This window comes from Chionomys nivalis, chromosome 7 (genome assembly GCF_950005125.1).
Source record: "Chionomys nivalis chromosome 7, mChiNiv1.1, whole genome shotgun sequence".
Classification (NCBI taxonomy): domain Eukaryota; kingdom Metazoa; phylum Chordata; class Mammalia; order Rodentia; family Cricetidae; genus Chionomys; species Chionomys nivalis.
The window spans coordinates 68644044-68664211 of NC_080092.1; the positions used below are offsets into that span (position 1 = coordinate 68644044).

General features: G+C 48.3%; 1 protein-coding gene across 1 annotated transcript; it reads right to left on the bottom strand.

Moving 5' to 3' along the window:
* Positions 1-825: 825 nt before the first annotated feature.
* On the bottom strand, positions 826-9271 carry Dynll2 (dynein light chain LC8-type 2). The gene is made up of 3 exons (XM_057774896.1): positions 8982-9271; positions 5543-5681; positions 826-2807 (listed from the first exon to the last, which is right to left on the bottom strand). Exons 2-3 carry the CDS (start codon positions 5672-5674, stop codon positions 2670-2672), a joined length of 270 nt encoding a protein of 89 aa, XP_057630879.1. The 5' UTR covers positions 5675-5681; positions 8982-9271; the 3' UTR covers positions 826-2669.
* Between the last annotated feature and the right edge of the window lie 10897 nt (positions 9272-20168).

Here is a 20168-nt window from a genome sequence, read left to right on the forward strand (position 1 = left end):
TGGTGGGAGAAGGGCACACCATTATGCATGACATCCAGGCCTAGGCTTGAGGTCACTAGGACTCAGGGAAAGAGACTGATAGCAACACACTACAGTGGGCAACTCCTACCCGCTGTAAACTGTTGTCTTTGTCTCTACCAGGTACCCTTCACTTATTCCCAGTGCTCTTATTCTCCAGAAGGAGGGGACTGACCCCCTTGAGACCCTTCCCAAATGGTTGGGGTGGCCCCATGACTGGGAAAAAGGGCAGATACTGACGCCCCTTTTCTCTACCCCACCTGGCCACAGCTTTGAGTGGCCGTTTCCTCTGCACGAATTCCAGTTCCCAACTTTGTCTCGTGTGGTCCTATTTTCATTCCCTTCCAGGGCCCCACAAGATGGGACTGGTCACCAAGCCCTGAAGAATTAGATCAGACTTACCTGTTATAGGTAATGTGCTGTCCAGATGAGGTCTGGAGCAAAAGTAGATGCTTTGGGCACTATAGTCCTATTATCACAGTTGAAACGTGAACTGAGGCCTTGTCTCAGCATACCCCAAGGCTCCAGCTCTGCCAATCACTAACTAGAAAAGGCTGAGCAACACTGTGGGGTCTTCAGTCCCTTCTTAATCCCTTGGTACCTACCTCACTGTCTCAGAGGCAGTCTTCCCAAGATCCAGCAAATCAGCTTCAAATCTGAAGCCCTGCTGACCTCCATGACCCACTGGTAACACGCTCCCATTCTCCTTCACCCTAGGAAACACCACTCTACCCACCGTGTGGCACCAACAGCACCAGGCCAACCAACCAAACCTTCACCCCTAAAGAAACCTCAACACCTCAGAAATGCATCAATCGACCTTTAATGTCCAAAAGAGGCGTGGATGCAGAGCATAGATGTGGCAGGGTCTCAGTCCCTGCACCAAAAATGAGAGATGAACAAAAACTAGACACTTCCAACTGGCCAGTCTTGGAGGGTAGGGAGAAACACAGATCTGGACATTCGTAAGAAAAATAAAACCTAAAATCAAACATTCAATCTTGTACCCAATGAAAGGTTTGAACAGGGAACTCGGTCACTACCAGTTCCCACCCTCCCCTGCCAGAATTGAAGAAAAAATAGCTCAATACACACTAAGGGATCAGGAGGAAGGGGCATTCTCCTGCCTTCCCCCACCCCCAAGAATGGGCTGGGGGAGCTAGATTTCCCCCACCCTTACAGTGTCACCCCACTCAATGTTCTGAATGTGACTCATTAGAACCAGCAGCTCAATTGGCAATGACGACCCCCACCCACCCCAATCATGTCAACAGCAAGGTTTCCCTTGCACCCTCTCTCTGGAAGGTCCTCCCACTCAGTCCTTCACCTCCAGACTCCCAGAGCTTCATTACTGTACTTCAGACCTGTTCCAAGGAGTTCCCCTCTCTGCCCTCATTTCTTTCATTCCCAATTCCCACTAGAGGTTGGGACACAAGTTGCCCCCTGCCCCCAGATCCAACTCCAGGGTGGATGGCAGCCGTCTTGTCCTGGATGACCTTCCAAAAACATTCCCAGGAACAGGCAGCTATAGGGCAAAGCAAGGTGTCCAAGCTAGATGGCTGAGGGAACACCAACCTGTCCTTGCCCCAAAAGATAACATAAAAGCCCACTTAGAACTAACTGTGCCCCCTACCTACCCATACACCCTAGAGACTTCACATATCCTGCCCCTTCCCTCCCTTCTACCCCAGACCCACCCCACGCGCACGTGCGCGCGCATACACATACATACACACACACACACACAAGGAAGAATCGAGTGGACACCGGTTAGGTTGGATCGCTAAGACCTAACTAAGGACTACAGTCACCAGAAATTCCCTTGCCAGCCAACAACAGGGCTGCTCTAAGAGAACTGAGGAATGAGAAAAACGAGGGCTAAGCAGGGAGCAGACAGAAGAATGGAAAGGGGAGGAGTCAAGCTAACCCTACTCCCAGCATCCTCCCCACATGACCTCTGGCTGGAAGAATAAAGGAAGGTAATCCACAAAGACACAGCCCTTACTTAGAGACCCTGACAAGGACAGCAAGACACATCTGCTCCCCACTCCCACACCATAAACACATCTATCTCAGGGCCTCTTCTTAAAGACTGCACCCCACCACCCCTGCCCCAAGCCATAAAGTCACAGTTCTGTGGAATATTCTCCCTGGTACTAGATCAATCCCCCCACCCGACTTCCTATCCCTCTCCTTGCCAATCCTTAAAGCTGTCCTCACAGTCTCCGGCCCTTCTAAAGCAGCATCCACCCCAAGAAGAGGCAGCTGCAGTTTTCCCTCCACCTCCAGAGACCTACTCCAAGTCCTCAGCCTCCTAGTCTCTTGGGCTTTGCTGAGGGCATTTTATACAGAGAGAGAAAGAGAAAATGAGGGGTGGGAGAGAGTTCCTAGTGCAGTACAACCAAAAAAAAAAAATATCTTTAAAGTCTTAAAAAAAAATAAACATAAAGCAGCCTTCTTCCCCAGGCAACTAAACAGAAAGAAGTTTGGTTTTTGTTTACTGCGACACACACATGAAATCGAGTATACAGTCCATGCAGTAGCACAGCCATTGGAGAGAACTTCCTGATGCTGGCCCCAGTGCAAAACAGTCCCAGCAACGCCGCCTGCTTGCCATTGCTGCCGCCGCCACTGACACCTTCCTCGGCCACCTAGCCTGACTTGAAGAGGAGGATTGCAACTTGACCCAAGTAAAAATAGATGAAGTGCTTCGTCTCGTGTGTGACATAGCTGCCGAAATTCCGGCCCACGATACAGTGCCAGGTAGGGTTATATTTCTTGTCAAATTCCTACAAAAAGAGAGAGAAAGAAAGGTGGTACAAACTCAGAAGGGGAGTCACTGCAGTAGTTCCAGCACACACATTCAGTTGTTCCCACCAACCTAGTCAGTAACCAAGCCAACCCTGCACCCCAGCCCAGGGCCTCAGAGGCTCAGGTTCTAAGGCTGGCAACAACACTCCCACCCTCATCAATAATCAACACCACAAAGGCTCCATTATTCCTCGGAGCCAAGCCTCTAGCACTCTGCACCCTGATCATCTCCCCATCCTCTAGTTACCCCACACCCAGACCTGCCCACCCTATGACTCGTCAAGATAATAATCAGAACCCAGGATGGCAAACAGCTAAGTGGGGCCTGGTCACCCACTGCCTCACACATTGCTAAGGCAGCATTCCACGCAGGAACAAATGGGGACTAACTGCCAAAGTCCCAGGGAGCAGCGACATGGCCCCACGTGTGATATGCACACCAATTCCCTCACTCTACAAACTACCCAAGCAATCCGTGAGCACAGCAGAGCCCAGCCCACAGCTCAGTTCTAGACTGTGAAAGGACAGTCGCCCCCCACCCCACGGCTGCCCCATGGCTCTTGTCTAACTTCCTAAAAGCGCCCACACCACAATTCCAGGAGGCAGTAAGGAACAAAGGAAGCCAAATTAACTTCAATCCTAATTCTAGACTGTCTGAAGGAGAGCCATCATCACTTTCCTCTCAGGCTGAGAGACTAAGAGTCTACTTTCTCTCTGGGTGGACTGGTGAGGTCATCAATCACGTATGACTGACTGACTCTGTAGCCCCAGCCCCACACATAGCAAGGTGTCATGATTCCCATGTCTGATTCTACCCTTCAAGGGCAGGAAAACAAGAGTTCTGTGAAACTGGAGCCCCCACTGAGCACATCTTACTACACAGACTGCCTTCACACTCTTCACATCCTTTTTAAAATGCCAGCGCTTAGATGACCAATGACAAGGCCTATGGCTCTAGTTAAGACATGGGTCCTGGGGGCTAGAGAGAGGGAGAGCAGTGAGCAGCACTGGCTACTCTTGTCAACGCCCTGGGCTCAATTCTCTGCACCCACACAGCAGCTCACAGCTACCTGTAACTCCTATTCCAAATAATCTAATGCCTCTTCTGACCTCCACAGGGACCAAGCACACATGTGACAAACAGACACACATGAAGAGCAACACAGTCATACGATAAGGATGTAAACAATACAGCAAGGTCTTGACTAGAAATCAGGAGCCCATGCTTATTCCTCTTCCACTGTCTCTTCAGTGTTAACAATTTCCACTCAGGTATTCATTTAGGAATTTTTCTTTTAAATATTTGCATTTATTTGTTTATTTGGGAGTGGTTGAATACGCCACAACACACGTGTAGAAGTCAGAAGACAACTTGCAGGAGTCCATTCTCCCCTCCCACCATGTGAGCTTCCGGAATCAAACGCAGGTCATCAGGCTTGGCAGCAACCACCCTTGCCCACTGCACCATCTCACCAGCCCCATTTAGGAATTTTTCAATAACCAAACTATTGTTGAACCATTTCTATAAAAATTACACTGTCAGCTCATCTGTGGGTTCTATATCCATATTTTCAACCAACCATATATTTAAAATATTCAGAAAAAAAACACACCTATGTTGAATCAGAACAGATTTTCTTCTCTATTATTTCCTAAAGTCCCTACAGAAATCAAGAGTCTGAACATTCAAGATCCTGGACCTTGACATATAGGCCAGGCTGGCCTCAAACTTGGATCCGCCAGCCTCAGCTTCCAGAGTGCTGGGATTAAAGGCGTGCCCCACCATGGCCAGGCTTCATGCTCATGCTTTTAAGAATGTAGAGAGGGGGTTGTTGGAGTTGGCTCAGCAGTTAAGAACACCTGCTGCTCTCCCAGGGACCTAGATTCAACTCCCAGCACCCAGATAGCAGCTCACAACCATCTGTAACTCCAGTCCCAGGGGGTCTGATGGCCTCTTCTGGCCTCCACAGGTACCAGGCATGCACTGTGGTACAGAGACATACACATAAGCAAAATACCCATACACATAATTTCTTAAAAATAAGAGAATATAGGGAGAAGAGTAGTAAACATTGTAAAAATATGCAGACCCTAAGTCCTTTTGTAGGGAAAGGAAATGTTCCATATCACGAGGATTATAAAGGATACACCACTCTAAATGAAGACGTTCATTGAAAATCTGCTCAGGCCGGGCGATGGTGGCGCACGCCTTTAATCCCAGCACTCGGGAGGCAGAGGCAGGCGGATCTCTGTGAGTTCGAGACCAGCCTGGTCTGCAGAGCTAGTTCCAGGACAGGCTCCAAAGCCACAGAGAAACCCTGTCTCGAAAAAACCAAAAAAAAAAAAAAAAAAAAAAAAAGAAAATCTGCTCAGAATCAAACAGTATTCATTCAAATGTTAATTTTGAATATTGGATAATTCTCAACTGGGCCAGTAATATTAGTTCTGAAGCTTCTCCGCATAGTATTACCTTCCCCAGTGCCTTGCAGTGGCAAAATTATTTGTAAAACACACACAGCTTCAGCAGAGCTCTTATCAAGAATCATTAAGGTGACTGCTTTGGCAATTCAGAATCACCCCATAATCCAGCTGTTTTACACGTTTACAAGGTTTTGTCTGAAGGGCTACACCTGCTTTCTCAGAAACTGGCTGCCCCACCCCTGCCCCCATCTCGAATGTAGCTCAACTATCAATCCTCACGCTACAGGCTTACCTTCTTGATATAGGCAGCAATGTCCTTCTCTATGTTGTATTTCTCCATGGCCTGTGTGGCGCAGTCAACGGCATCCTGCTGCATGTCCTCAGACATGTCTGCGTTCTTGATCACTGCCTTGCGGTCAGACATCGTGGCACTGCAGTGGGAGCACAAAAGGACAGCTGACGACGTCTCAGCGTGGGCGAGAGGCTAAGCTATGGGGTGGGGGCCTCAAGGCGAGAGAAAGGGGATCATAGAAGGTGAAGAATATGAAACACAGACGAGAGACACTAAGGGAAACCTATGCTGGGTGAGGTGGAGCACACAATAATCCCAGCACCTAGGAGCCAGAGGTAGTTGGAGCTCTGCGTTCCAGGCCAACCAGAGTCAAACACTAACTAGCTTTCATAGAAATATGGTTCTTACTTTTTAGAAACACAGGGCAAGTTAAAGAGAAATGTAGATGTAAGATGTCATATTTTAAAAACACACAAAAAAATGAATTTTCTAACTCTACATATTTCATGCACTCTGAACTGCAAGACAACGGTGATAACCACAGTGGTACAATAAATCCCCTAACTGTATCTTTCAGCAAGTTAATTTACCTTTGTGTTATGCCACTGGTCATAAAATGGGGATTGCAGCGCTATCCTAAGGATAAAGCCAGAAGCTAACACGTGAAAAGATTAAGCGCATGATTGATTTATTGACTATTACCACTGGTCTCAAGGCAGACAACACCTGCTAGACATTAGTGTCCCTGATTTCTGGTCCTGACTTGTGGTCTGGGCAAGTCATCTGGCCTTTCTGTATCGATTACCTCCATTTTAGCAATGAGGTCAGCTCTCAATTAGAGGTTGTTTAAGAATTAACTAAGGTTATATGAGAACATCTGCAAACTAGAAGTCTACACAAGGGGGCTGGCTGTCCATCAGCCAGACACAACCAACACCTGCTTTTATAAATCAAAGCTTTATAGGAATACATTACAACAGCAGAGATGAGTCCTAAAGACTATTTTACTCATAAAGTCTAAAATATATTCACTATCCCTCACAGAAAAAAAGGCCAACTCCACTTTGGTACAAATAAAAGGAGCTTCGGACACAAGGCCTAGTGGCAAAGATGTAACAACAACCTCATAAATCCTGGGGGCTGGTACACCTCTAACTAGAGAAGCAGTCATATGCCATCATCACAGCCCATCCTTCTGCTTCCCCACTGCTTACTACCATGTTCAATCTTTTTTTTTTTTTTTTTTTTTTTTTTTTTTTGGTTTTTCGAGACAGGGTTTCTCTGTGGTTTTGGAGCCTGTCCTGGAACTAGCTCTTGTAGACCAGGCTGGTCTCGAACTCACAGAGATCCGCCTGCCTCTGCCTTCCGAGTGTACCATGTTCAATCTTTAAAGTGCAATACAATTTCTGAATTCTACAATTTAGTCACAGCCAACAGTGGCTTGTCATTTCTCTGAATTTTTGGTTCCTCACATGAAAATTATTTTTATTCACTCAAAAAGCATTAATGAAATAAAAAGTTGGAGAAATATCTTATTATCCTGACAGGAAAGCTAAGAACTTTGTCTTAAATAAAAAGAGGGCCAGGGTACAGTGATTCAGACCTGAAATTCTAACACTTGGGAAGACAGCAGCAAGAAGATCAATGCCTCAGCTACCATGAGACCCAAGAAAAACACAGGACCGAGAAAAACCTTTAGATGGACGAGGAGCATGACATAGACACATGAAGTCTAAGAACATGGCTGTTAACATGTCATAGCCTTGTTTCATAGCCATGCTTCCTGGGCCATGGCACCATCCAGCAAGCAACCAGACTTCCGAGGCTGATCCTGCACAGACCCTTTTACCCTGGCAGCCTCTGGGTTTAACAGGAGAAATGAGCCACAGTAACCTGCCCCTGTCCTTGACCATTCTCATTGATCCCCTCACCTCAACTCCAAAAGCACCACTGGTTGTGGTCCAGCCCAGTGGGAAAAAAAGATGATGTTCCCTCTGAGCAAGTCTGACACGCGGCTACACAGGAGCCTGGCTGCTCAAGGAGAGATTCCTGGTATCATTCCACATTACCCACTGGGTAAGATAAAAAGAACTCAGACCACGGCTGCCAGGCTGGAAGCCCTTGACGGGACCCAAGGCACCTTCGCATGACACTGTCAAGTGAAGCAAGACTTCTTCCACTTAAGCAGGCACCAGCTAGTGTTTAGATCAGAAGCCCTCACCCCCCTTTACCCCAGAAAATCTGGAGCATCCAAGGAGTCTGCGGTGGTGAAGAAAAGGTCAAGGGCTGCGGTTCAGAGGCTGACTATTCAATGACCTTGGGCAAACAATCACATTTAAAAAACAATGGCTGGAATGAGAGAAACAGGGCGGTCTGAGCAAAGAAAAAGGCTGGTGTGTCGTCAGAGACCTTTCTAGAAGTCAAGAAACAACAATGTCACCTGGTGGCCTGTTCCAGGTTACCACTCAGAAGGGGGCACTGTTTACAAATCCAGAGGTTGGGGGTGGAGCCTGGCTACAGACAACGAAGTATGAAATTGGCACCATTTTGCCAAAAAAGCTCACCTGCTTCACTGCCTCATTCCTCAAGCCCCAAGGATCAACTCTGTCACAGTAATTAAAAGCTATCTTACTCTCCGAGAGGGAGCCTGCGATTACATAATGCTGGTCTTGTGACTACAAAGCCACGATTCTTCACCCCTGGCCCCTCAGGCGTCGCAGAAAGGTGAGGCCCAGCCCCAGCAAACCCTATCCAAGGTGCCAGAGAGAAAAGGAAAAGGAGCTAGAAGCCCAGCTGGCCTTTCCCTCGGGGGGAGGGGGCAGCTGGGCCTCCAGATAAAAGGATGGCCAAAGGGCCCCAAGCCAGCTTCCTGAGTCACGAGCCAGTAGCTCCTGTGAAGACGCAAAAGGAGCTCTCCAGGACAGTTCTCATCGTCTGTCCCCGGTCTTGCGACAAAAAAAAAAAAAAAAAAAAAAAAAAAAAGGCTAAACCTCAAATGACACGGAGCACCTTGCACCATTCCTTAACACGTAAAAGCGTTATTGCCTCCCTTTGGATTTCCAAGGGGGCCGTACCCCCCCCCACACACACACCCCACCCCATCCTCCAGAAGACAGCGACCACGGGCAACATCTGGGAATTGAGAATGCATCGGCCGCCCCACCGGGTCCGCAGGCCGCGGTCAGTCCTCCGCCCTCCCCCTCCAGGCCTGGAGCGGCGCCGGAGTGACCGGGCGACCTCTCTGCAGGAAGGACGGCCCGAAGGTGGCGGTGGCGGCGGGAGGAGCCGCGTCATGCCCGAGCCCTCTCCACCCGCTCGCCTCGGACCCCAGAGGCCTCCCTGCAGCGCAAGGCAGGCGGCTTCTCCCCGGGGGCTGTGGGGCCTCCAGCCGTCGCCCGAGGGTCTCCGGAACTCGGGCCGCCCCCGTGCCCCAGCTCACCGTCACGCAGGCGAGTCCGCACAGGCCCCTGGGGAGCAGCGCTGGGCTGAAGCAGAGCGCGGTCAGGGGCGGTGTCCCCTGGGCTCGTCCTGCAGCAGCAGCCGCTGCCGCCGCGGTGTCCCCCTGCTCCCGCAGCCCCGGGCCGAGCGCTCGCGCCGCTGTCCGTCCGCCCTCCGAGCTCCCTCGGCCGCCCGCGCTCCGCCTCGCGCCACCCGGCAGCCCGCCTGGTCCCGCTGGTGCCTCGCCGTCCGCTCTGCTCCGCCGCTGAGCGCGGCCCGACGCGCGGCCCTGAAATAGAGCCCCGCCCCCGCCCCCCTGCCGCGCGCGCCGCCGCCCGCGCTCCCCATTGGCTGCGCCAGCCCGGCCCCGCACTGCGGGCTTCTCCCCGCGCCGCTCTCGCTCCACATCTTGTTTCCTCCCACAATGCCTCGGGGCGGAGGAGGCGGGGGGGGGGGGAGCTGGAAAGGTGGGGGGGAGGGAGCGGTGGCCTTTGGAAGAGGAGAAAGGAGGATGCCGACCCTCTCGGCTCAGGCCTGGAGAGGCCAGCCTGGGGAAGGTATAAAGAGAGGAGGACCAGAAAGGAAAAGAAAGAAGGGCGTGGAGACCCCAGTCTCAGGGAGAACGGAAGAATGGAGGGATGGAGATCTCAGACTCAGGAGGGAAGGCCTCCGGGTCCCAACTTTGCAAAGAGGCCGGGGAGGGCATGATAATCACCGGGGATGGGGGAAAACACAGGACACTATTTCCCTCGACTTGTGAACGGAACAGCCAAGCCCCATGGTGAAGTAAAGGCATAAGCAGTCCTCAGGGGCCCCTGCCCTCACATTCTGGAAAGGTCTCCTGCCTCTAGCTCAGCCTTTGTTCACGAATCTCATGGCCATTCTCCCTAGCCGTAGTTGGGGCCCTAGCCGCTATCTTCAAGAACAATGGAAGTACAACTTCTGCAGCTTATGTCCCTTGGGTCCTTCGGGGGTAGAGGTGAGAACCATTTCCGGCCAGTCATCCCCACCTATCCAGTTAAACAGGACCAGAGGGAACTGAACACAACCCTTATGAGTGCTGAGGTGTCTTTAAAAACCTCTTCATTCCAGTGGTGGCGAACCTTTAATCCCAACACTCACTCGGGAGACAGAGGCAGATGGATCTCTGTGAGTTCGAGGCCAGCCTGGTCAACAGAGTTCCAGGACTGTCAGAGCTACACAGAAAAAACCCTGTCTCGAAAACGAAAAAAGGCCGGGCGATGGTGGCGCACGCCTTTAATCCCAGCACTCGGGAGGCAGAGGCAGGCGGATCTCTGTGAGTTCGAGACCAGCCTGGTCTACAAGAGCTAGTACCAGGCAGGCTCCAAAACCACAGAGAAACCCTGTCTCGAAAAACAAACAAACAAACAAAAAAAAGAAAACGAAAAACAAAACAACAAAAATGTAAAAAGAACACAGATTCAGACCCCTTGCAAGGTCAGTTCCCTTGGGCTACAGTTGGGAAAATTCAGGCAGCAGACACTGTGGGGTGTGCTTGTGTATGTTTTGAATATGTTCTCAAGGGTTTTGTTCATGGTATGCCAACCCAAAAAGACAGGCATCGAAGAAATGTCTCCCCCCCCCAACTCTGATTCACAAAGGGTCTATGGAAAGGGTGTGCATAATAGAGTCTCCAGCAGGAGGTCAGCTGCCCCGGCCACTCAGTGGATGTTAGCAAATTGCCTGGCACAGCTCCCGTGCCCATCTTTTTCTCTCCCTTGACCTAAACCATGAGCGAGAAGTCAGTCGCTCTGGCCTTAGCCTGCCCTGCCTGGGAGTATCATAATTGAGTGTTCATTATGTGTCAGACAAAACTTGGAAAATCGTCCCCTCGGGCTTTGACATTCCACAGCTCTGTCTTCTCCTGCGTTCAGTCGGGTATTCAACCAGGCAAAGGCCTGAGGTATCCCTTCATTCAGGGGCATTCTGATGTCAGCCTGTGTTAATAAATGAGGGGTGGGGCACATGTGGGGAGGGGCCAGAGGATGAGTCGCCCACCTAGGGGGTTTTTGTGGAGTAACTCTTAGGGACTTCTAGGAAAAAGAGAGCTTCTCTTCTCTTTCCCCAACCTCCGTTAGCTTCCAGCCCTTCCCAAGGTCTGAAGGTCACAACTGTGTGGTGTGGTTGTTCAGGATGTTCACTGCTCAAGGACACCCAATGGGAGCCTGCCTAACACTTGCTTCCTGATGTGTCTTGGTACAGGCCGGCCAGCATTCAACCAAGTGGCCTTTTCTAGTGTGGACAAAAGCTATTATGAACTTTCATGGCCCTACTGTGTTCTCCCTACTCCTCTTGCCTTCAGGAGAGAGAAGAGAGATTAATTATTCCTAGTATGGATTAGAATGGAAACAGAGGCTAAAACTCTCAACAAAAGTCAGCCTAAGATTTGTGGCTCTTCAGAAATTTTGGGTATTGGAGTGTGTGTGTGTGTGTGTGTGTGTGTGTGTGTGTGTGTGTGTGTGTGGCTCGGCATGCTCAAGGTCCCGAGTCTGACCCCCCAAAGAGTAGTCTAGTTCACAGATAACAACTAACCTGTATGGAACCCTCGCTCTGTGCCAGGTTCTAAGTGTTTCAAAGGTATGCATTCTCTGCTACCACACTGGACTGGTTTTGAAGTGAATCATTACTGCCTCCCCTTTGGATGAGCAGCTATTGGTGTAATTTGTCCCCTGCAAGTTTCAAGCCCTGCCTGTCCCAAGTGCTTACGACCTCAGCCGTTAGACTACTGTGCCATCTAACAGTGAACTCAAATTATAGAGGAGGGACTTGGCTCTTTGCCCTAATCCTACCAGCATTTGTGAAACTTATCTAACTCCAAAATCCTTTTTCAAAAGTATTTTTCCTGTGATGTCTCTTTACTAATATTACATATGTGAGTCTTTTGCCTGCATGTATGCCTGTGTACCACATATGTACCTGATCCCTATGAACGTGTCAGATCCCTGGAAGTGGAGTTATGGATGGTTATAAAATACCACATGGGTACTGGGAATTGAATCCAGGTCCTCTGAAAGAGCAGCCAGTGCTCTTTTAGCTCTCCAATCCCCTCCAAAGTGTTTTTTTTTTTTTTAAAGACCAGGTCTCACTACATGTAGCTCTGACTGTCCTAGAGCTCACTGTGTAGACCAGCCTGGCCTCAGACTCATGAAGACCTGTCTCCCTCTGCCTCCTCTGTGCTGGGTTTAAGGATTTGCATCACCGTGCCTGGCTCCAAAGTTCTTTTTTTTAATCCAAACATGAATATCTCCAGGGACAGAGTTTAGGAAACTTGTCCTATACTAATTAATGCTACTTATGCAGAATGCTCAACTCCTCGGATAATTACTAGGCAGCGTTGCAACTATGATAATTAATATATTCACCCAACTCGGGGAAGTCTATTTGACGGAACTGTTTGAAATTGCCTGGTTTCCTCTTTCTTTGCTTTCAGTCATCTCTCTGATTTAAAACAGAAGGGTTTGATTTTGCCTTCTTTGAGGGTCCCTTACCCTCTGTCCGTTTTGATCTCAGGGCTCCTCAGATCATCCCTCAATTTATAAGTTCCACCCATATTCCTGGTTTTTAATGATGGCCTGGAACCTGGACACACTTCTCATCCACAGATTTCTCCACGCAGGCCCTTCAGACTCTATACACACACACACACACACACACACACACACTGTAGTTTTTATCTCCATTCAAAGCCCGCTGCATAAGCCAGAAAGCAGGTATCCTCGCTGGACTTGTATCTCCCCCTTAAATCCACCGCATACCCATCCATCACTGCTCACCTCCTGCCTCTTTTGCCAGTACCAGCCCACTCTCGCCCAGTGGCTCTCAACCTTCCTAATGCTATGCCCCTTTAATACAGTTCCTCAGGTTGTGGTGACCCCCCCCCCAACATAAAATAATTTCTTTCCTACTTCCAAACTGTAATTTTGCTACTGGCATGAATCGTAATGAATCTGATATGCAGGATATCTGATCTGCACCCCTGTGAAAGGGTCGTTCGACCCCCAATGGTCTGTCTATAGTAAGAATCCATTAACAATGCAGACATTTCTCTCCTGTTCAGAATAAGGGCTTTGCCCTTTTCCATAGCATGCTCCCCTCCCTTCCACACACACACCTCTCTGTTTGCCAGGTTCCCCCACACTTCCCATCTCATGCCTGCTGCTCCTCTAACACCTCAGCTGCCTGCATTTCCCACATGCAGATTCCATACCTCTGTTCAAATGGTTCTTTCCCCCTTGAGACTAGTCGCTTTCCTGCCTGACTTTCTCTCACATCTAGGATGCCTTCCTTCCCCAAATCTCACAAGGGATGTGTATCTGCCACGGATTCTGTGATGTCCGGGGCTTATCACTATCTCTTCTTATTAAATTTATCAGTATTAGGTTTGCCTGTCGTTTCTTGCTAATAGGGGTCACATGTGATTTCTGTGGATAATGAAGGACCTAACACAGTTCCCCAAGCAGGGGGGAGTTTTCCTAGTCATGGGCCCAACTGTGCTACAAAATGAAACCTGTCTTAGAATGAGAGAGATAGGGAAGGAGGGAGGGGAGAGGAGAGGAGAGTGAGGGTGTGGGGGGACATGAATTATATTAGGGAGACCTTGTCCTTACTGTCATAAAACTACGCACTTTCTTATCTTCAGTATCAGGGTGAGATAGGAACAGTGAGATGGGCTTCTACAAGATCTGCACAATCCTCCCCCCTCTCCCTCCCTCCCTTTCTCTTTCTCTCTTCTCTCTTCTCTGTCTCTCTCTCTCTCTCTCTGTGTCTCTCTCTCTTCTCTCTTCTCTCTCCAGTGCTGGAGCTTAAATCCAGAATTTCACACATGCCAGACAATTCGCTACCACTCAACAGTATCTCCTGCCCTTCCTTCTTATTTTTAATACTTTTAAAAAATTGCTTCTTTTTTTCTGTTCTGGGCATCAAGGCCTTGCCCATGCTAAACAAGAAAACTATCACTAAGCCACACCCCAGCCTTCTTTTGAGAGTAATTTTCAAAAACATAAAACCAAATAAACCAACCAGAAAATAAGCACTTGAACTTGTCAGGCATACTAAAATGTAGAGCCGGGCGGTGGTGGCACACGCCTCTAATCCCAGCACTCGGGAGGCAGAGGCAGGCGGATCTCTGAGAGTCCGAGGCCAGCCTGGTCCACAAGAGCTAGTTCCGGGACAGGCACCAAAGCTACAGAGAAACCCTGTCTCGAAAAACCAAAAAAAAAAAAAAAAAAAAGCTAACAAAGAACTTCAGGGAGTTCAGGGAGAATCTTTTCACTAGGAAAATGGAGGCCTATTTTACATTTCAACATAAAGTAACCCTCCCTTTTTCCACATTCATTCATTTATGGGTGAGCATGTGTTACAGTGCTCACATGTGGAGGTCAGAAGGTAGGTAGCTAGTTCTTGTCCATCTGATACAGACTAAGTTACCTGGGACTCTCAGCTAAGGCATTACTTCCATCAGATTGACCTATGGGTATGTCTGTGGGTCATTTTCTTGATTAATGATTGATGCAGGCTGGACAAGCCTACTGGGCAGTGCCACCCCTGGAAGGTGGCCCTGAGGAAGTCATCAGGAGCAAGGCAGAAAGCAGTGTTCCTCTATGGCCTGCTTGACGTTAGTTCCTGCCCTGGTGTCCTTCAGTGCAGAATTGGTGCCTAGAAATTACGTAAAATAAGCCTTTCCTCTCTACATTGCTTTCAGGCACAGTGTTTTTCGCAGCTATAGAAAGCTAGCTAGTACATGAGCGAGTTGTTGGAGTTAGTCTGGCCTTGCACCGCATGGAGCCCAGAGATTAAATTCAGGTTCTGACTTGACAACAGGTACCTAACTGAGCCATCTTGTCAGTCCAAAGCAAACTTTAAAAAAAATCTTTAAGGTGCATAACTTAGTAGCTTTTTAAAAATCTATGTTCACATCTTTGTAGCCAGCACCCTGTCAAAATTTAAAACTTTTCATCACCCCCAAAACAAAACCTGCGTGTGGTTTACAAATATTTTCTCCTTTTCTGTGGGTTTTATTTTCAGTTCCTTGACAAGTCCTTTGAAGTACAAAAGTATTAAATCTGGACAAAATACAATTTGTCTGTGTTGTGGAACATTGATTTAAGGTGTGTTATATTTGTTTATGCTGTGGAACATTTGTTTAATGACGCAAAGATGTGTTGCATTCCTTTGTATTGCATTTGTTTAACTCTGTGAAACTGTTACTTTGCCTGCCTAAAACACCTGATTGGTCTAATAAACAGCTGAACAACTGATCGCAAGGCAGGAGAAAGGATAGGCAGGGCTGGCAGGCAGAGAGAATAAATTGGAGGAGAAATCTGAGAAGACAGTTTGAGGAGTAAGAAAAGAAGGGACCAGCCACTAAACCATACAGCCAGATATGGAATAAGAAGAAGAGAAAAGATGTGCAGAAATAGAGGAAGGTAAAAGCACAAAGGCGAAAGGTGGATGGGATAATTTAAGAAAGGCTGGCAAGAAGCAAGCTAAGGATGGGCATTCATAAGAAAGCATAAGAAAAAGACCCCATGTGTTTATCTGGGAGCTGGGTGGTAGGACCCTCAAAGAGTCAAAGAGCTTAAACAACAACAACAAAAATAAGATGTGTGGTGGTGGTGCACACCTTTAACCCCGCACTCAGGAGGCAGAGGCAGGCAGATCTCTGTGAGTTCAAAGCTAGACTGGTCTACAGATCGCGTGCCAGGACAGGCTCCAAAGCTACACAGAGAAACCCTGTCTCGAAAAAAAACAAGCAAACAAAATCCCAGCTACATGTCTCTGTCTTCTTTTCCACTTGTGCTTTGCTGTTGTATCTAAAGTGTCACGTGACACCCAAATTATGAAGATTTACTCTTGCATTTTATTCTAAAAGTTTATTTTTATCTTTCTTTTTTTTCTTTTTTTTAATTTTTTTATTGAAAAAAAAAATTTCCGCCTCCTCCCCGCCTCCCATTTCCCTCCCCCTCCTCCCGCTTATTCTAAAAGTTTAAGTGCTTCCATTTTTAGATCAGTGATCTGATTTATTTGTTTGTTTGTTTGTAAAGAGGGTGTGCAGTCGTGGCTGGCCTCGAACACACAGAGATCTGCCTACCTCTCTGCCTCCTGAGTGCTGTGTTTAAAAGTGTGTGCCCCTGGGGCGATGTGGTGGCACACGCCTTTAATCCCAGCACTCGGGAGGCAGAGGCAGGCGGATCTCTGTGAGTTCAAGACCAGCCTGGTCTACAGAGCTAGTTCCAGGACAGGCTCCAAAGCCACAGAGAAACCCTGTCTCGAAAAAACCAAAAAAAAAAAAAAAAAAAAAAAAAAGTGTGTGCCCCTATACATGGCCTGACTGAGTTCTTTATGCATGAAGGTGGGGTCCGCATCCTTGTTTTGGATGTGATATCCAGGTATCCTGTGTTGTTAGCTGAAAAGACTTGTAACTACTATAAATGTAAACGTTCCCTTCTGGACTGTCAGTTCGACTTCATTTACTTTTTGGCCCTTCTTCCAGCATGGAACTATTTCCATTACTGCAGCTACTAAGCAGCAAATGAACGGCTTTGCCTTTCTCAGAGTTTGGGTGGAGGAAGCAGAGAAGGCTTAGTTGTGCACACCTTGACACTTGGGAGACTGAGACAGGAGGCTCGTGAGTTCCAGGCAGGCCAGCTTTGGCTATGTAGAGAGAGTTCTAGACAAGTTGGACTGCATGGAAAGACACTATTTCAAACACACACACACACACACACACACACCCCACTGATCCATTCTGGGTCTTTTAAATTTATAATTTATTAATTTATATTAGAAAGTCTAGTTGATATTTTATTTATTTATTTTGGTTTTTCGAGACAGGGTTTCTCTGTGGTTTTGGAGCCTGTCCTGGAACTAGCTCTTGTAGACCAGGCTGGTCTTGAACTCACAGAGATCCGCCTGCCTCTGCCTCCCAAGTGCTGGGATTAAAGGCGTGCGCCACCACCGTCCGGCTCTAATTGATATTTTAATAGGGATTGTATTGAATCTAGGAAGTACTGTCAATGTGGCAATATTAGTTTTTCCAAGTCCACCAAGTTTAATACAGGTCAGGCTCCACTGAGACTCATGACTGGGAATAAGCAAAGTGCTCAGAAGACACAGAGTTGGAGGCAACCAATTTGCCTGAAGAACCAGGGAGTCAAAAGAGCTGACATCTGATATAAAAAGTGGGTGGGACTTAGGGGGAAAGAAACGTTCTTCAGATAGAAGTACATGGACTCAGGCAAGGAATGGTAGGAAGCCATATAAATCAGGGACACAGTGTGCTAAGAAACAGAGTGGGTGAGAGACGAGAGTCAGACCTTAGCAAGGTCCAAAGGATGAGACAAGAAGTTAGAGCCTAAAATCCTAGTGAATCTACTGCAGGGCTCTGAGTAGGGAGACTTGAACACCCCTCCAAAGGACCACGTGGAGGGTTTGGTGCCTAACCCATGGGGCTGTTAAGAGGTAGTGAAGACTCTAGGAGGTGGACCTAGTAGAAAGAGGTTAGGTCATTGGGGATTGTAGTAGTATATTTTTTGTGTTTTAATAAATAAAGCTTGCCTGAAGATCAGAGTGCAAAGCAGCCACTGGCCAGCCAAACAGACCAGGCAGAGGTGGCACACAACCTTTAAACCAGCAGCCACACCAGTTAGCCATAGAGGCTGGGTGGCTGTGGTGCACGCCTTAAATCCTAGCACTAGAGAGTGATATGAGATGGGAGGAGGCAAGTCTCACCCCGAGACAATCTCAATCTGAGGATTCGTGGAGGCAGGATCGCCCATTTCCGTCTGAGGTACAAGTAAGAGCCAGTGACTGGCCACTTGGCTTTTCTGATACTCAGCTTGAACCCCAATATCTGTCTCTGGGTTTTTATTATTCGTGCTACAGGGATGCACTCTTGAGGGGCTATTTGGAAAGAGTATCATTATTCTGCTTAGCTTACCACCTCTGTCTGTCTGTCTCTCTCCCCTTCCTGACTGCATGAGGTACCACACTCTCCTGCCCTGGCAGAGCACTGGCCCAGGCCCAAAGCGGCAGGATCAAGTGGCTGTGAACAGAAATCTCTGAAAGCATGAGCCAAAAACCCAAGCCTTTGCTTCTTGTCAGTTGATGATGACAAGGGTTGTGTCAGTTTCAGAAAGTAACCCGGTAGGAGCAGAGACAACAGAAACCTAAATTTGTTTTCTGAGGCTCCAAAGTGGCTGATGTCAGCAAAAGTGGCTGCCTTCTCCACTGCTGGTCAGGTTCCCGTCTGGGCCTCCCCTCTGTGGGCTTCTGTGACATGGTGCTGCCCTGGTTTGAGCCTACCTCTCTGGTTAGTTACTCCCTCCAGCTTCCTCTGCAGGCTCCTCGTCCTCTGCCCATCCTTCAAATGTGGTGGTCCTCAGAATTCTCTGGATCCTGTTCTCTCCCTTAGTGAGCTCACGTTGCCATGGTTTCATGGCCAGTCATCAGCTGGTAAGTTCAAGTCTCTTGATTGCCTTCCCTAACCTGTCTTTCAGATTCATCAGCTTTAACAGATGATCGGATGTTTTTTATATTAACCAGAATTTTGTCCAGTTGTGAGAAGAGGAAAATCCTATGTCAAACGGTTTAAATAAAGTAGAACTTTTTGTGTCTTTTGGAGGAGGGAGAGAGAGTTTCAAGACAGAGTTTCTTGAAAACAGGATAGCCCTGGCTGTCCTGGAACTCACTCTGTAGACCAGGCTGGCCTCAGACTCAGATCCACCTCCCTTTGCCTCCTGAACATTGGGATTAAAGGTGTGCACCACCACCACCTGATGAACCTTGTGTCTTTTTGAAAAATATCTATATTTTAAAATTATGGGTATTTTGGTATATTCGTATGTGTGTGTGTGTGTGTGTGTGCGCGTGTGTGCACATGCACACACACGTGCTGCACAAATGCGTGCAGATGCCTGAAGGGGCCAAAGGGGGACACTAGATTCCCTGGAACTGGAGTTACAGACAGTTGTGAGCTTCCTGATGTGAGTGTCAGGAACCAAACGTGGGCTCTCAACAAAGCAGTACCCATTTTTGGCAGGGGAGCCATCTCTCTGACCCTTAGAAGTTTATTTCTACCTTAGATTAAAGGAGACCAGTGGCACTAAGTCTGGGTCTGGTGTAATGTCTCCCTAGTCTTGGTATCAGGGTCCTTCTGGTTTTCTGCCACCTCTATACTCTCAACTTTACCTCCTGTTCCAAGATGGCTACTCAGACTCCAGAATGCTTTGTCCTTAGAGACAATTTTCCAAAGTCATACCACATATACTCCACCAACTGTAACTCAGTAAGAAGGCCTACACAGCTATAAAGTGGGTTGGTTGATATTTTACCTATTCTGAGTGGCTATGTGGCCAGTCACATGATTAGACAGATGAGTAGAGATACTCCACAAGCGCCATTTGCCTAGGGGCTGGAGAGAGAGCGCTGTCAGTAAAGTGCTTGCCATGCAAGCATCAGGGCCTGAGTCCGAGCTCCAGAAGAGATGGGGGCAAGCAGGCCTAGTGGAATGTGGTAGTAATCCTACCACTGAGGAGGTAGAGATAGATCCCTGAGGCTCAGAGGCTAGCTAGCCCCACCTAATTGTCAGATCCCAGATACTAGTGAGAGACCATATCCCAGCACACAAGGTGGATGACTTCTGAGGAATGACACCCAAGGCTCACGTGCACCCACATCCACACGTGCACATACCCACAAGCATGCACACGCGTGCGCGCGCACGCACACACACACACTATTGGGGGAAGAACTCATGCATCTCAGCTAAAACCCATCATTTCCACCCTCTCCACAACCACTCACCTCAAACCTCTTAATATGTCCAGCTGGTTGCCCAAGGCACAATCCTGAGAGTCCTTTCTCTAAAATATTTCCCCTTATCTCCGGCCTCAAGCTGCCAGCATCTTCAAAATCACGTGGGACACCTTCTCTTCTTGCTCCTCTCATATACATTCTGTGGATCCACATTATCCAGTATGGGAACAGTTCATCACGTAGTTCTTCGGTGCTCAGAGGGTAACTAGTCTAGTCTGAAACGTGCTGTTGGAGCTGTGAGATTGCTTAGTGGGTAAGGACACTTGCCACCAAATCTGATGACCTGAGTTCGATCCCCAGTGATAGGAGAGAACTCTCACCTGTTGCCTTTTGACCTCCACGCATGAGTGGC

Bases quoted from the DNA above. Each gene is read 5' to 3' on its own strand.
- Dynll2 (XM_057774896.1), bottom strand. From the start codon at position 5,674: ATGTCTGACCGCAAGGCAGTGATCAAGAACGCAGACATGTCTGAGGAC. The intron at 2,808-5,542 runs GTAAGCCTGTAG...CTCTTTTTGTAG, and splicing joins TTGCTGCCTATATCAAGAAG to GAATTTGACAAGAAATATAA.